This window comes from Callorhinus ursinus, unplaced genomic scaffold (genome assembly GCF_003265705.2).
Source record: "Callorhinus ursinus isolate GAN/ISIS: 27379988/994484 unplaced genomic scaffold, GSC_fseal_2.0 scaffold4, whole genome shotgun sequence".
Taxonomy (NCBI): Eukaryota; Metazoa; Chordata; class Mammalia; order Carnivora; family Otariidae; genus Callorhinus; species Callorhinus ursinus.
In genome coordinates, this window is record NW_027397066.1 from 98,063,983 (window position 1) to 98,082,434 (window position 18,452).

Here is an 18,452-nt window from a genome sequence, read left to right on the forward strand (position 1 = left end):
ATCCCTAACTTAAATCAGAGCTTCTCACCAGTTCTTAGAACACCATCACTAAAGTTTCTAGTACTTTTTGAGAGGGAGAGCAAGAGAGTGCACACACTCGGGGGAAGGGCAGATGAGAGAGAGAGCGTGTGGGCGTGAGAATAAAGAGTATCTTAAGCAGATTGTGCAAGAGTGCAGAGCCCGTCACAGAGCTGGATCTCACGACCCCAAGTTCATGACCTGAGCCGAAATCAAGAGTCAGACACTCAACAACTGAGCCACCAATTTTTTAAAATCTCTCAAATATCTAATGTTCTTGTTAATTCTGGCTGTTTACCAGAATCACCTATACCACTTTTAAAATATAAATGTCCAGGTCACACAATCTCTGAGAATATTAATAGGGCTGATGTAGGACCATAGGTGATTCAAATTCACAGTTAAGCTTGAAAACCACTACACCAAAGACTTAAAGGCATAGTGATAACTCCTACCCCTGCATGTCTGGACTCTCACCAGGTGAAGTGAGCATCATACGAGATTACATAAAGGTATCAAAATGCAAAACCCATACTATACGTTATATGCATATACTGTGTTCTCAAATCAAGTAGACTTCAGCCAATAGTTTTGAATATACTCCAAATTTAGTATGCTCACCAATCAGCAGTTGATATTAAACTGAAAACAAAAAATATTTACCTGAGAAAAAGCATCATTTTTGTCAAAATAAATCTATTAGTACCTACACTTTTAAAGTTGTCCTAATTTAAGGAAATGGGCCAGCTAAACCTAACCAGTGATTCCCACACTCCTTTCACTCCAATTATTCTTAGAAATAATCACATGCTTGGAATTTGAAGAGCATCCAACACAAGACTGGATTAGTTAGCTAAGCAAATATTTGTCTTCTACTGTCACCTCTCTCAGTGGGTGTGATTATATACTTAAGGGATAACACTTTGGCTGAGGTTCCCAATATGATTGTGGACTTTGAAAGCATTTAGTATAGTTCTAGACTTGTTAAGAAAACATATCAAGGAATCTTTTTTTTTTTTCCGACATAAAAACTCTAGTTGAGCTTCTGTTACTTTGACAGACTTTATTATATTCAAAAATGCTTCTAAAACAAACATTTTAGGTTTGGCCGACACACCATCCAGTTGTTTGCTTTGCTGAAATGCCTTCAACTCCTCCTCAAATAAAAATTGGATGAAATTGCCAGACAAGCTTGAGCAAGAAAGGATCTGAAACACAGCAGTTTAGTAAAATCCAATGTCCCCATTTTTCTGAGATTTAGAGTTTAAGAACAAAAAATTACTGAAATTAAAAATAAAAGTTGGGGCGCCTGGGTAGCTCAGTTGTTAAGCGTCTGCCTTCGGCTCAGGTCATGGTCCCAGGGTCCTGGGATCAAGCCCCGCATCGGGCTCCCTGCTCGGCGGGAAGCCTGCTTCTCCCTCTCCCACTCCCCCCTGCTTGTGTTCCCTCTCTCACTGTGTCTCTCTCTGTCAAATAAATAAGTAAAAATCTTTAAAAATAAATAAATAAAAATAAAAGTTAATTCATGTTGCAGGGTCTTATTCTTTATGTCTGTTTCCTACATAGATTTCATGTCTTTAGAAAGTCTTTTACATCAACCTGTACACATCTGCTACTACTAGAATCTGTTTTTTTGTGTTGTCTGGATGAAACTCAAAAAGTGATTGAAGTTGTTTGTGTAAATGGTTACAGTTGCTTAGAGAGAAGTGACCTTCTCCATGGAACCTTGCACTGTCATATGTGTGTATGTTTGTGTGTGTGTGTGTGTGTGTGTGTTGTGTGTGTTCAGGAAATGGTTTTAGCATGATTGATGGTATGTACAGCACTAAAAGACCATGTTCCTAATGAACTCTACTAGATACTAGGTTATGATGAAGCATATGCTAAGCACCTGACACTTCGTGTTTTTAAAAAGTGACTCTACTATCTCTGTAGCTCATCTTTTTAATTACAAAGATTTAAACATTTCTGATTTTCAGAGCAACAATCTGAAAATTTCCAGCTGCTATAGTGTTTCTAGGCAAAAAATCAAAAAGATAAAATCAGGTAAAGCTATATTCTTGATCAAATCAAATTTGCAATAGAAATACAGAAAGAAGAGAATCTTGTTTTGCATTCATTCTTTCTTCCAAAATGATGCTTGTTACCAGAATAAGCAACTAAAAGGAGTTAATGTAATATTCATGAATTTTTCTCTCAATTATATTGCTGCACCACAATAGAGAGAGGGTCATTTCATGATACTCACAGTTTAGAGTAGAAAATACCAAAAGCAAGTAATTTATATTATGTAAGTTTATAGGGACTACAAAAAACCTTGATTTATTCCAAGTTTCCACTTCAAAATGCCAACAGGATATTGCATTCCAAAGTTTGCACTGCATTAACACTAGGAAAAATGTGAAAAATGAGATAGAAGGCCTATAAATGGTGATTCACCAATTACCTCAGTTACCCTAATTATGTTGGCATAAAAAAGTGTTTGGGACACAGCATATGTGAAAGTTACAAACAAATTAGAATTTCATGGAACTCTGTCAGCCTTACAATAAAATACCCTTATCATGTAAAGAGACTATATAAAATGAATATGACAGGATAGTGGATCTGAAGTAACTGCATTCTGATCTCAACCTCCCAGGCCATCATTCTTAGATTATTCTGACATGAGGATTGTATAAAAGAACGACTATAAAGGCAAAACAAAAAAACATAAAAAGCTGTCATCCCACAGTATAAAATAACACAGATGGTAACAGCACCGTATGCCTTATTCACAAATAGCTGTTCAAAAACACTGGCCTATATCATCACTGCAAGAATTAGGCACCACGGGAGGCCTGATGAACAAGAAACCATTACAGAGCACATACAGAAGTCCAGTAGTTAAAGCAGTGGAGATATAAATAAAAAAAAGGAGTGAGAGCTAATTTCAAAATATGAAATTTAGGTCCCCGACCAGTAGACCTTAAATTGGACTCCCAAGGGACACCTGGGTGGTTCAGTTGGTTAAGCATCCAATTCTTGGTTTCAGCTCAGGTTATGATCTCGCAGTCCTGGGATCAAGCCCTGCATTGGGCTCTGCACTCAGCATGGTGTCTGCTTCAGATTCTCTCTCTCTCTCCCTCCCACTCACTCTTTTTCTCTCTCAAATAAATAACAGCTTTTAAAAAAATAAAAAATAAATTAGACTCCCAAGAAATCTATAAGGAAGATAACCTCTCAGAACCTGATGATCCTGCTTCTACAGGGCAGTCTCCCTGTAATTCCAAAGGAAATTGATTTTTGCAAATTTCAGAGTTTCTGATGATTAAAGGAGGGCTATTTTAACCCAAAGTCCCTGAACCCAGAAAAAAAACAAAATTGGGAGCTTATTCTGAATCACTAGTAAGTGACCTTAGCTTTTTAATAGGCTTACTGCAATAAAGATGTGAGCTGTAGCCTCCTTAGGCACTGCAAAACAGGAAGTCTATGAAATCTGGTAAAGGTTACAGACCAAGTCAGATGGATCTAAAAGACATTTGCAAACCAATTCTCTCCCTACACACATTAAAAGAATCTTGCATTATATCTACAGCACATCAAAATGCTGCATATCATAAAATCTGCTCCTCTGCTTTTCAATCAACTGTCTTTATCTGATACTGAGCAGATAAAGGGAAGAAATTCAGAAATGACATATGGAAGGAATTATCTGTTGATCTAGGTTTAAAATACCACCATCCTCTAAAGAGTCCAACATTCTTAAATGGATCCACTATTTGGCAACTGAGCCCCCACTTTCATCATGCAACAACCATTTAGGAGTATCTCCTCCGTGCCAAGTAATATACTAAACACTCAGTTTATAAACAGAAGTGAGATGGTTACTGATAAGCAGGAATCCAGAAGGAGCTTTCCGGGGGAGGAATAATGACATGTAAACAAACAAACCCAAACATGTACCGAAAAGAAAAAGACCTTCCAGGGAACCCAAAATTCAGATTAAAGTTTTCAACCTCAAGTAGAATTTTTGGGTAATTTCCCTACTTCAAAACTTTAAGCCTTGAACCCTGAAGTCTATAACTTTTAACAGAGACCTGAAAGACAAGGTATCTTAAGAGGAGGATAAACTGAACCTCCAGAGTTATTTTGCCCAAACTCTAAACTCTAAGACAGGTTTCTCTAGGTTCTCTGTAATTTCCTACCTTCTTCTTCTCCGGTAGTCAGTGGATTAAAATCATCCTGAATTTCCTACTTTTGATAATAATAATCTCTGATTCCCTTTTTTTTGAACCCCAACATAATAATAGCCAATATCTGTTTTCAGTTTTACAGTTTATAAAATATTTTCAGATGCTTAGCATATCATTTGCTCCTCACCATGGAATGTTACTGCCTTCATTTTACGGGTGGGAAAACTGGGGCTCCAAAAGGCTAAATAATTTCCATAATTTCCACAAATTAAACAGTTAAAATTGGAGGAGAACTGTGACGTTGGTCTCAATCGCCAGATCCACGTCTTTTGTTACACAGTACCAAGTCCTACTGATTTCAGTCACAGCAGCTCCACCTTCTTTCCCTCCTTTTCTACCTTCTGTCTCTATTATAATAGCCTTGTAATCAGTGTCCCCCTAGTTCCAACCATAGTGAGTCTTAATCGCTTGGTAACATGGACCAATTTGAGTCATTTCAGAAGCATGTATGCAAAGACTTTTCATATAATTTGAAGCTCATTCAGAGATCCCTGGATTAATAATTTTGCTTTACCTCCTCAGATTTATCCTGTATATCTCCAAATGACTTATCTCCTAAAACTCTTAGATCACATTTCAAGGCTCAAAAAACTTTAGTGGTTTCCCACCACTTAGTGAATGAAACAAATTCACTATCCTGGCATTCCAGGCCTTTCCTGATTCTCTACTGTAAGTCCACTACCAGAACTCTAGATCACTATCTTAACTAATAACTGCCATTGTTCAAATATGTCTCATGTTGTTTCACCACTATGCTCTCAACATTAGACATTATCCATCTTCAGAACCTCTACCAATATATGAATCCAACCTCTGAGCTTAAACACACTTCATAACAGAACTTACTCTTCCTCCCACATACAGCCCATTCCATCTTTGAATGGTCCTAGTGTTAAAGAAATAAAAAATAACTCTTTATGTTAAAAAGAAAATTATCTTTTCTCCCATTAACATCTGTGGTACCTGAAGCAAGAGGTAACACATCTAATCCAACTCCACAGAACCTCCCCTGTCTGTTTGCCTTCCCTGGTGTACCAGGTCATTTTTTTCATGATGCGGCACCCGGAACTGAGCACAGTTCTCTCTGACAGTGACAATGGTTTTGCCTCTGACAACAGCTTGAGCACAGAGTAGCAAGGCGCATCACTGCTGTCTTGCACCTTTCTGTCAGTGCTGCCCACGACTGATTAACTCTGTGGGCAACTCTATTTTACCCACCAGGAAAGTGGGTCTTTTTTTTTTTTTTAAAGATTTTATTCATTTATCTGTCAGAGAGAGAGCACAAACAGTGGGGGCGGAAGGCAGAGGGAGAAGCAGACTCCCCACCGAGCAGGGAGCCCGATGCGGGGCTTGATCCCAGGACCCTGGGATCATGACCTGAGCTGAAGGCCAGATACATAACCGACTGAGCCACCCAGGCGTCCCTATGTGGGTCTTAACCATTAGTGTTCATAAGAATCATCAGAGATGCTTGATAAAAATGCCAACTTCTGAGGCCTGGCTCCAAAGATTCAGTAGATCTGGAGTAGAGGCCCAGGAATCTGGATTTTTAACAAGCTGAATGTATCTAATATTGTGGTAGAAAGACCACACTTTAAAAATGGTGCCCTGGGGTGCCTGGGTGGCTCAGTCAGTTAAGTGGTTAAGTGTCTAACTCTTGGTTTCAGCTCAGGTCATGATCCCAAGGTCATGGGATCGAGCCCCACACCTCAGACTCTGTACTTGGCATACAACATAGTTGTGATAAATCACTGCATAAAGAATATAATGTTCAGTAAAAAGAGCTGGTAAACTAACTATCCATGAAAGTATAAAGTTAGGTTCCTTTCTCATACCATACATACAAAAAACTGTAAACAGATTAAAAACCTAAACATGACAGGCAAAATTGTAAATATTCTTAGTGAAAAACTAAGATAAAAGAAAATAAAAAAAAGAAAAAAGAAAAACTAAGATAATTTCTTCATCATGTAGGGCGAGGAAAGTATTTTTTAAATAAAATATAAAATTTTGTTATCAAACTTAAAAAACTGACACACCTAAACATATTAAAATTAAAATATCTTTATAAGAAAAAGATCTTAAACAAGTGACAGGACATACCCCTGATCGAGAAAAGGTATTTGTAACACATAACAACATAGACTATGTACACAGAACAAATTTTTTAAATCAATTACAAAAAGACAATCCAACAGAAAATAAGCAAAGGATATAAACAAAGAATTCATGAAAGAGGAAGACACTAATCAGGGAAATGGAATTAAAAAGAAATCCAAAAAAGGGCGCCTGGGTGGCTCAGTCGGTTAAGCGACTGCCTTCAGCTCAGGTCGTGATCCTGGAGTCCCGGGATCGAGTTCCGCATCGGGCTCCCTGCTCAGCGAAGAGCCTACTTCTCCCTCTAACCCTCCCCCCCTCATGTACTCTCTCTCTCTCTCATTCTCACTCTCTCAAAATAAATAAATCTTTAAAAAAAAAATTAAAAAAAAAAAAAAGAAATCCAAAAAGTCTAAGGCTGGCAAAAATTAAGACTATTGATAGCATCAAGTTGAGGTAGGGATTTGAGTAAAGAGGGACTTACACTTTGCCAAGATATAAACGGATACAATTACTTTAGAAAGAAAATTAGTAGGGCCAAGTGAAATTGAAATGTACCATACTCTAGCTAAATGCTCCCACATATATGTAGCCAATGAGACATAGAATGGATATGTACTACCGCATTGTTTTTTCATAGTCAGAGAATGGAAACCACCTAACTCTCCATTAGTAGGGGAATAAATAAGCTGTGGTGTACTCTTTCAATAGGAGTTAAGATTCACATGGTGGTTAAAGTGAACAAAATCTATATGGATAAATTACAAATATACAGTGAAGCCTTATGATATCACATAAGGAAAAATATAAAACAAATTTTTGCTTGTTAGAATTTCTCAGTGACATGTTACACATTTTACATAAGACTTTTTATTATGACCATTTTCAAGTATATAATATAGTGAGACTCCTGTACTCATCACCTTGCTTCATTAATTATCAGTATTTTGCCAAGGATTGGTATACATTTTAAAATACCAAAGTTCATGCTGAGGAAATGGCCATGAGCCAGGCCCACAAAAGAGCACAGGATAAGACGAAAGGAGATCCAGGTTCTAGTGCAGGCACTGCTCCCATGAGCAGTGTGACTGTGGCACACTGATTTTCTCTGTGTGGACTCCCCTCTGAACTGGGAAGACTTCGATCGGACTGATAAGATGGGACATGAGGAAATAATCAGGATGCAACCTGACTTTCTAGAAGGTGCAAACAGAGAAATTTAAAATGCACAAAAGGCACAAAACACCAAGAAGACCCAAAAAATCAAAAACAATAAAAATTGCACTCCCTATTCTTAGTGTTTATAACTAGATAATCTGAGGTCTCTTCTAGGTCTACTGGGATATGATTTCACCCTCAAGATATGTTCTTTTTAAAAAAAAAAAGATTTTATTTATTTATTTGACACAGAGAGAGCACAAGCAAGGGGAGAAGGAGAAACATGATCCCTGCTCCGCTGAGCAGACAGCCCAATGCAGGGCTCAATCCCAGGACCCTGAGATCATGACCTGAGCCAAAGGCAGACACTTAATGGACTGAGCCACCCAGGCGCCCCTCTTCAGATATGTTCTTGAGGGAAGCACTAATATAGCTGCCTCCCCTCCCCAAACACATCTTCTCTGCTCCCTAGAGTTTGCTTTAATAACGCAGTAGCTTCCTGAGGGCTCTCTTTGCTCCTTCTGTTACCTCCCCCACTTCCACCATGCCCTTGGCATACATAAGGAAGACTGGTAGCCTGGCTCTGTCACCCCAAGTTTCCAGTATGCTACAGAGAAGGAAGGGATCGGAAGAACTGGCAAGTAAGAGCCCAATTGATTCGTCTGGAAAGGTGGACACGTACCTCTTGAAGCAGTGTGCTGCTGTAAGGACCCAGCAGCTACTCAGGAGCGTGGCCCCACAAAGGAGCCTGCCATCTCCATGGGATGACTTTAGCCGGAGGGACACTTGCCAAGGCCAACCACCCCTAAGAAGAAAGTAAGCACTTAAGTCCATATAAGGTAGAAAAAGCAAAGAAAAGCATCCATTAAAACAATGACTTGGAAGGCTTGCAGGTGGGAGAAAAGCAATATAAAAGGGACCCTCGGATGTAAAAATCCCTTCCTACTTTGAAAATGGTGCTCCTCGAACTCCGAGCAGGTCACATTGAAGATCTGCTCATAGGTATTGGTACGCGTCCCACCTATCTCTGACATCCATGGAATCAAGTAGAGTCTTTATACTTCATTGTTTGAAGCATATTTTCTCTCCCCACTACCTCACCTAGGCAGCCTAAAGAAGTATTTAATAAAGTGCTGATTTTCCATGAGTAAATGCAACAAATAAAAAAAATTATATTAAGAGTCTAGTCTAAAACAAATATATTCTAAATTAAATGAATTTTGTAGTTATATACATTTTTTCAGACCTCCTGTTAAATTAGTTCCTGCCACATAACTTTTCAGCAACGTATCTATCTTATAAATCAGAAGGCAGCAATCTAGGAACATTTTAAATTTAATAATGTGAAATCTTCCGTGTAATCTGTATTTAATTTAGAAAATTAAATAAGTAAAATAAATCCCTTACATAATAGTAGAAAAACCCCAATTTGTAACACTGTATGTATATAAGTAATTCTGTAATATGGAAAATCTCCTCTGAAGGACCCTTTACCTTAAAGAATTTTTCCCACCAATGATCCGCTTCTGCCGACGGTGCAGTAATCTCAAGCCACAAGCAGACGAGAGGGATTCTGAAGCGGACAGAGGTTATTAATCAGACTACCATATTGCTCATAGGGGGGTAAAGACATATGTGACACATTCTCCTGCTGCTTAGTTCTCTATTCCAAAATGTTTCTCTCCTCAAATTATAGGATACTTTTTCTTATAATAAAAATTAAAAGTCTTCTCAATTAACCAAGAATTCACAAGCAGATCAGGAACTTGAGGAAGTTTCCCATACTCAACTTGGACCCTGCCCAGTACATCATCCTATATGTACCTACATCTCCTCCTCTGCTGATTTCAGAGGCTGTTTTGGAGTCCAGGAATGTTAAAGCAAGAGAACTGCAAAGGCGATACTGGTCTAAATTACTTGCTTTTCATACACAACATTGCCAAGCCATGTCTACAAAAATGTAACTTAAAGGAGCAAAGCATAGTCCCAGAATAGGATTCTAATCTAAATTCACATTTATATTTACTCATATACCATATTAATTTATGGAAAGGGTTTACTAAGCAGTCTAAGAGGCATTTAAGGGAATACAGTCAAACTTCCCAAGATAACAGACTCGATCAAGAGCATAAAAAAAGAATTAAATTATATGAAAAAGTGGTGTACAAGAGAAAGTAAAAGTATGACTATTTCAAAAATAATTTTAGAAAGGAGGAGGATGTCTATAGGAGCATGTTGGTTCCTTGGTTAAGTATATGTTATAAAGTATTGATAGATACTGTTTTTCTATCTGTGTAAGAAGAGAAGGCTGGGAATTGCACCAAGACCACGAAAATCTAGTCAACACTAATATTCTCCCATTATATTCAGGTAGAAGGGAGCTCAATAGGGAATCAGTACTAGTTATTTCTTCAGAGAGAAAGAGGTTCAACAATGTGTATACCAAGATCATTAATTTGCCAAATGATCTCAGAGGCATGCTGTCTAAATTTAATTCTCATCTCTTAGGATATGAGTCCTCTAGATGACACAGCAAATTGTAAGATATTAGAAAAACATAAGTTTCAAATAATGCTCTGAGTCAGGTCAATATATATAACACCAAAATAAAGAATGATGCAATTAATATTGAGCAAGCAAAACTGAAAGTTTACATCATCCTGAGGCAAGGCACCAGGTTGCAAAAATGTAAAATCTATTTAAAGCTTAAAATCCACTGTTCCAAAAAAAAAAAAATTAGAAAGCAAAATGAAGTTCATTTATAAAAGGATCCCATCAAATGACCAATAACCAATGGCTTGAGTTTGAATCCCTTTATAGAAGTCACTAGGGAGGTGCATTCTTAACAAACTTACATTTGTTAAGCGGGGGACTCTTGATTTTGGCTCAGGTCATGACCGCAGTCATGAGATGGAGACCAGAATTGGGCTCCGCACTCAGCGCAAAGTCTGCTTGTCCCTCTCCCTCCCCCACTTGTGCTCTCTCTCTAAAATATATAAATAAAATCTTTTAAAAAAAGAAAAACAAAAAGAAGTCACTAGGTCTTGAACCTCAAAACAAAATCAATAGGTTAATAAGCCAGATTCAGTAATCCAGCTGGTCTAAGACAAAATCCTTTTATTTGAGGTATGGTAGCATCGGAACCATGGAAAGGTATCAAGTAAGTGTTGCTACAACTCCAGGAATTTATAAAAATAAATGTATAAATAATGAAATAAATACAGTATTTCATACTTTAAAGTAGATTTACCTAGGAACATAGTAAAAACATTGTATAATTATTGAATTTTTATGTTTTTCTACTGCTTCAGAAATTTGACCTAATACAAAGAATTATATATTCAATTTTTAACTGTAGTTTAAATTATTGAAGGGAATTTAATAAGTTAAGTTATAACTATACTATTTAATATTAAATATATAATATGATTTGATAAGCTGAGAAGCTCCTCAGTGAAGAATCATATTAACAGCATCCAATTTATTTTTGCATTGTCTTTAGCAACTAAAAGATGTTAGCAAATGAGAATGCTCAAATATAGACACCTAATTTTCAGAAAGTCCAGTGCATCAAAACTATGAACTTTCAACACACATAAAGAGGTGATTTTTCTTTTCATAAAATGTAACCATAGTTTTCTATAAAATAGCTACTTTTTTATTCACTTAAAACAGTAGTTGTTTCATAAAAGTTACTCTCAGGTTTCAAGGACCTTTCTAAGTATAAAACATCTATTACTGTATTATACTAGAAGATTATTTCTCATTTTCCTTAATGTTTTTAAATTTCAGAAAATAAACTCTACAAAAGATAATTTTCTTTTTGCAATTACTTTTAAATTTATCCTGGTTGTTTAAAATATTATTAAGAGTGGAAGTTCCTTTCTGTGATTCATCTTTACATTTTCATTTCTTGGGGAGCGCCTGGGTGGCGCAGTCAGTTAAGCCCCTCACTCTTGATTTCAGTTCAGGTCATGATCTCAGGGTGGTTAGGATCGAGCCCGACACTGGTCTCCACACTGAGCATGGAGCCTGCTTGAGATTCTCTCTCTCCCTCTGCCTCTCCCCGCCCTCCCCCCCTTAAAAAAATTCATTTTTTTTCTTTTTATGAGGTAAATGTCAATTCTAAGTCTTCAAGGATACCAACAAGTTTGACAGTTTTATTACATCCAGAGAAAGAATGGTACAGAAACGGCTGAGAATGTCAAAAGGGCATGATGCCAAATCCTATAAATCCACTCCTGCCCCTGAACTCTGCTGCCCATGTAAGCCCCATCCAGTCAAGTTTGTCAGGAATCACTGCCTCTAAACACAAACGCAGATTATATAGAGTCTAATGGAAGGAGATTTTTGTCATCAAAGTACTGCTTATACTAATGAAGGGAAAATTACTCTTTGACTTGTATAGGCCCTAGCAGATGACTTACCTTTGTTACTGTTACCTGTTGCCTTCTTGCTAAAATAATCACAAATGACTCCTGCATCTTCGCTGTGGCGGCAGTTATGTCTCCCAATATCTTGTTTGATGCAGTCAGCCAGGGACCTCTCGTTTCCTGTGCACTTCACATTGTCCACGTGGATGGGTCCTTTTCCTTCCCCAAAATAAGCCATGGTTCTTGCTCTGGCAGAGCCCCTGGGAACAGAGCATTCTTGAGGATGTGGAGAACCAGATGATCATACATTTGAATACATCACAACAGTCTCATTCGATTAACTCTTAAATATTAAAATTTGCATCTATATGTGCTAAAAAATACTTACTTCATGACTCTGTCAGAAAAAAAGCTTAAAAGGGGTAATAACTATACCTTCTCTGCCTTCCTACCCCAGAGCTTCCTTATTGCATCAGTTAGTTTGCCTCTCATTTAGCTTCTGCTGAGAAAGTTATATTTAATGGCATGTCAAAAATTCATGATAGTCTGAAACTCTAGTTTAAGCAGGAAAAAAATCATCTCAAAGTGTATAGAGCATAACACTCTTTTAAAGTTGGTTAAAACTGCCAAGAAAATTATGAGGTTAAGTAATAGCCTAGGGAGCTAAAAATTTCAAAGCCTACGTTAGAAGTAAAAAAAGTCTAATTTTTAAGAAAGAAAGACAAAACCTGGGATCACAAATAGAAGGAAGACTTATTTTATGTTAATGTTTTGTTGTTGTTTGTTTTTAATTACACAGTACTTCTTTTTAAATATCCAAATACAAAAGCTTTTTTAATGAAGTATTTCAAACTAATGGTCCTATTCAAAACTCAATTCCTGATAAATGGCAAAGTTTTAAATTCTGAATTATAGGGAAATTATCCTTATAACCTCAAGTTAGGGAAAGACTTATTTAACAAGACATAGATGATATACTTTGAAATTAAAGGACTGATAAACTCAATAAGAATTAAGAACACTACTTCACTAAAAAACCACCCTAAGGAAAGGTAAAAGATAAAAGGTTGATGCATGTATTTGTAATACATACTTATAAATATATTTGTTGGTGAATACATCCAATAGAGGGGATTATCATAGAAAAAAAATCTCAAAATTCATTAAATTTTTTTTTAAAAAAACATAACAACCCAAGAGAAAAACAGGCAAAAGACAGGATTCAAATTAAAAGAAACTGATTCATTAAAAATGACAATTTGGACCAGATTTCTCACATCAAAATATATTCTACTTAACTAAGATAAAGTTATTATACTTTCCTTACACTTATGCAGGAACTCTAGCAAAGTCATTTATTGATATGAATTCTCTGAGAAATTCATTTGAATGACCCCCTTCAGTAATGAGACCTGGCCTCACATGCTTATGGTTGGCAGCTCATTTACTTCAAAACTGGTACAGCTAACTAGTAACTGCTATTCTGAAATAAATTGCAAATAAAAATAAGATGTAACCCATTATAAATTTTTATAGTCATGGAAGACCCCTGTGCCCAAACAGATGACTCTTAACGGTACTCTCAGAGTAAATCTTTTTTAATATGAAACCTATTTATTATTTATAGAAGTAATAAATGCTTATTGTATCAAATTTACAAAATAAAAGTATAAAAATACTTTTTTATACTCAACAACACACTGCTAGCATTTGGGCGTATTCCCTTCCTGTACATATTTATGGGGAAAATACTAACTATAATTTTTACTGGTTAAAAAAAATTCTTTATACACATTAGTGGATCTCAAATTTCAGAGTACTTAAAAGGCCACTTGGGTTGATTCTGAGTTGAGTATGTCACCAGCGGGACTTAGCAATCTATTTTTTTAATAAGCCCTACATGATTCCTATTCAGGAGGTTCTGCAACAAACTTTAACATAGGGGTTCCTGGGTGGCTCAGTCCAGTAAGTGCCTGACTCTTGACTTCAGCTCACGATCTCAGGGTCCTGAGATCGAGCCCCGCCTCAGGCTCTGCACTCAGCACGGAGTCTGCTTGGGATTCTCTCTCCCTCTGCCTCTGCACCAGCCCCCACCGCCCCACACACACACACTCGCGTGCTCACTCGCTTGCTCTCAAAATAAAATCTCCTTAAAAGAAAAACTGTAACATAGAAAAATTAGCGTTTTGTTCCCTACTGCTGCGCATTTACTTTTAAAATTCAAGACTTTTTACAATTATAGATATACACTTAAATACAAGTCTTTGTGGATAGCTTAGATTTCTTTCCAGAAGCAGAATTTTTGTTCAGCAGGTATAAACATTTTTTTTAGGTTCTGGCTATATATTGCCAAATACAAGGCAAGTCTTTGGAAAGCAAATACACATATAATTAAAATGTGATTATTTAAAGAACAGAGTTTTTTGTTTTATTTTGTGTATCATTTTTCTGTCTGGAATTTTTTGTTTAGTGTTAGTAAAGGATCTAGCTTGATTTTTGTCCCTAAGTTCATTGTCCTAATAACCTTTCCTATTGATTTGAAAGGCTTTTTAATTTAATTATTTATCATAATTACATGTACATAAGCCATTTCTTGGTTCCCAACCTTGGCAACACATTTAAAAACCTTTGGAAGCTTTTAAAATATAGCAAAACCTGAACCCACCTAACATTAATTAAAGTAGAATCCACAGGAATGGGGCTGGGCATGGGTGATATATTTTTTTTAACTATCAGCGTTATTTTAATTGTACAACCGAGGTTGCTGACCACTGGTGCAATTAGTGTCATTGACTTCTTGCCTGTTCCTGTGTCAATACCACACGGATGTGATTTCAGATGAACCCAGAAAATCAAGTCTCTCTCCCCACCCCCGCAAATACACCAAGAAAAATAAAAGATTTTTATGATGCCAGCATTTAATGGATAGATTAATTTCTATTTTGTCTTCCCATTCAGCACTGTGGTGTTTTATTTATTAGCTCTTCTACTTTTAGTAAAGATTTACTTTTTTTCACATAGGTCTCAATTCTTGTGATTATTCCTAGTCATTTCTTTGGTTTGTTTGTTTGTTTTCGTACCATCTAAATGATATTTTTTTCTTTTTCTTTTTTATGTAGTATAGGAGCTATCACCTTTTAAACATATTTATATTTACGTGACTACATTAATCAACACTAGTTCTATTGTCTTTCCCATTGATTCTCTTGTGTTATTGAGGTGGAATATCTTATTATCCATGTAACAATTCTGACTTCAATTGCAATACTGATAGCTCAATGCCTAATGATAGTGGGATCTTCAGACAGTACTGAGTCAATGCAGTAATAGCAGGCACTCTTGTTTTGTTCCTGTTTGATGACTGTGATATAAAGCTAAGGTATTCCAAGCTTCCTAATAGATATAAGGAAGGAATGATGATTTTTAAAATATAACTTTACACCATTACTAACTGATATTTATTTTCATTTATAGATGACACATGGGAATACATTAATTGAATACCTCACTATGAACCATTCTTTTATTCTTGCAATAGACTTCCATTTGTTTAAATTTGCTTAAATACACCATTCAATTAAATTTGCTAATATTTTATTTAAATTTTTGTATGTAGCTTCATTAGACGGGGTATAGTTTTGTGTGTGTGTGTGTGTGTGTGTGTACTTAGACTGTCTAGTCTTGAAATCAATTTATATTAGCCTCATTAAATGAATGAAAAGATTTTCATCTTTTTCTCACTCTGCAACAATTTATATAACTTGGGACTTATCTGAATTGAAGATTGGTCAAAACTCTTGAGCAAAAAAATCAGTCATTTCTTCCATGATCATTAATCTTTTTGAAAGGTTTTCTATCAATTTTCATAATTTTATTTTTGTTGAAAATGTGGTTTCCCAGATAACTGTCCATTTCATCTAGATTTCCAAATTTATTAGCTAAAAGTAATTCACAGTACTCTTTATATATATGTATATACCCATATACACACATTTTTTTAAAGCATAATAACATTAGGATTCTGTGAAGAAGGAAAATTTTAAATACAATTTCAAGGAGAAAAAGGAACTGTATAAAATTTCTGAAGGTCAAAGAAGAGCTCATTCCTGTATTTTTTTTTTAAGATTTTATTTATTTATTTGACAGAGAGAGACACAGCAAAAGAGGGAACACAAGCAGGGGGAGTGGGAGAGGGAGAAGCAGGCTTCCCGCGGAGCAGGGATCCTGATATAGGGCTCCATCCCAGGACCCTGGGATCATGACCCGAGCCGAAGGCAGACGCCTAACGACTGAGCCACCCAGGCGCCTCTCCTGTATTTTTTAAATAGATGACAGAGAGCATCAAGCCACTATGGTACTGATATTCCTTTGGATTATAATTAAGAGTGATATAACTGTTCTATTTTTAAATGTCATACACAAATATGCCAGAAATTAAATCCTTTGCATCAATTTAATTATAAGATAAAAACTAGATATACTTAATTTTAGGTCTCTAATAACTCAGTAGGAACACACTGTTTTGCAGATTCTTTTAAGGGATACTACAATAAATATGCAGTTCAAGAACAATGTCATCCTGAAAACATATGCTAATGGATTCAAACAAAGTTCAAATAGAAGGGAATTTCCATCACAGTTATTTAGTCTATCTTAACAAGTGTAACTGATAGCAACACATTCTCTCTCAACCCTCTAAAAATAATATGCTCCTATGCTTGACTTTGTCAGATATTATGTAACATGTAATACATAGTTAAATAATGCCTTTTACTTTCTGTTTACTCTAAGCATATCTACATTAGTTACCATTCATGTTTCCTGGTTTTTATTACTTCATTTTTGTTTCTCCGACTGTGGAAATGCTTTCTAATGATACTTTGATTCTCCGTATTTCCAAGGATGAAGCCTCACATATAATATAGCTGACTGGGGGACAGACCTCTGGAACTCCTATTAATAAGACCCAAACCTGTTGATAGCTTAAAAGTTTTCTGGATTGGTTTCTACAAACAAATGCCTTATTAAAGATTTTTAACAATTCAAAGTAGACCTAGGGAAAAACATCTACTCTAGTCACATACTTGTTTACAATTATATATATGTTCTTATATGAAATCCATTTCCCCTAGTGGGAAATTATAAAAACATTTAAATATGTTTAGATTGAACAAATATCCAAATGATTCTCATGTAAATATTTTTAGATGGTAAATTAACAGATTGTGCACTAGAAGATGATTATCCAATTTGTTATAACATTAAATTACTGATTTACTTATTAAGAGACTTTTTTTAAAGATTTTATTTATTTATTTGTCAGAGAGAGCACAAGCAGAGGGAGAAGCAGGCCTCCCGCAGAGCAGGGAGCCTGATGTGGGGCTCAATCCCAGGACCCTGAGATCATGACCTGAGCCGAAGGCAGACGCTTAACGACTGAGCTACCCAGAAGCCCCTAAAGATATATTTTAAAATCCAAACCAATATTAGTAACTATTACAAGCTCGTCAATTTATGCACATTCGTTTAAATTGCATAACCTATAAACTGTAACATGTTCCATATATTTGCAGCTGCCAAATCAATACTCACAGTGTTTTCACAGTCATTTGCAGACATGTCAAAGCCTCAAAAAATGTGCATTGCCCAGTTGAGGTCTCACAAGAAGACAATCTGCTTATTTATTTCATCTCTCAAACTGAAACAAGTGTCCTTTTCCCAGTCTGTTTAGTGCCATGTTTTTCCACACTGTAACTCGTGCCTCAGTGAAGCCTATCTACCACCTGCATTTTCTCCAGAAAGCACATCACAGCCTTCTTGCACTCAGGAATGCTGGATAGCACTTGAGCACTGTGTGTCGCTGGCATTTTAAATAGTGAAATCATCAATATTTTTTTAAGCCGAAAAATTTTTTAAAAAAGATACTAACAGACCAAAATGTTCAACTGTTTGCAAGTTTGAAAGCTAAAACAAGAAGGCAAAGCATCTCCTTGTTCAATCTTAACTCTAGAAGCAATGGCTCAGTATTTGCTAATACAGTGATCACTGCGACTTTAGAGAGTGTTACTACTGTGAATAAGGAGAACCAACCCCTATTTCAGTAACTCCAGAGTCTCTTAAAAAGACTACAGTGTTGAAACCTAAATCACAGAGAAAAGGTTACCACCTTTGCCTGATACAAGCAGTATTATGAATAGTCAAGAATTATTAGACCATTTGCTATTAAATAAAAGCTCCTTTTTTTTTTTTTTTTTTGGAGTAACTTCTGGCCCCAACATGGGGCTTGAATTGGGGACCCTGAGATCAGGAGCTGCATGCTTCCCAATTGAGCCAGCCACGTGCCCCAAAAGCTATATTTCTTATCTAACAGTGTATATTGCTTTTGGGAAAATAGAAAAATTTAAGTAGACTCTCCTTAGTATTTCTTAATAATTTGGAATCAAGTCAGCATGCTGCCAATATTTCCAATTGATTAATAGAAATTATTTTTAGGTAAGAAATAATTCATTAGAACAAACCTAAAAAGTCAGAAATGCTCATCAAGTAACCATCCCAAATAATTCGGTTTTTC

The 18,452-nt window shown here is 36.1% G+C and overlaps 1 protein-coding gene across 3 annotated transcripts in view; it reads right to left on the bottom strand.

The window, feature by feature from the left end:
- PRSS12 (serine protease 12) overlaps positions 1–18,452 on the bottom strand; it is a 69,662-nt gene that overhangs the window by 7,598 nt on the left and 43,612 nt on the right. For 2 of the 3 annotated variants that reach the window (XM_025874094.2, XM_073892180.1), the window contains exons 9-11: positions 11,936–12,141; positions 9,003–9,081; positions 8,191–8,313 (exon numbers count right to left, since the gene is read on the bottom strand). In XM_025874094.2, coding sequence (XP_025729879.2) covers positions 8,191–8,313; positions 9,003–9,081; positions 11,936–12,141 — 408 coding nt within the window. Of the gene's footprint in view, positions 1–1,124; positions 1,227–8,190; positions 8,314–9,002; positions 9,082–11,935; positions 12,142–18,452 lie in introns of those variants that run through there. The other variant, XM_073892181.1, reaches the window with a different exon arrangement.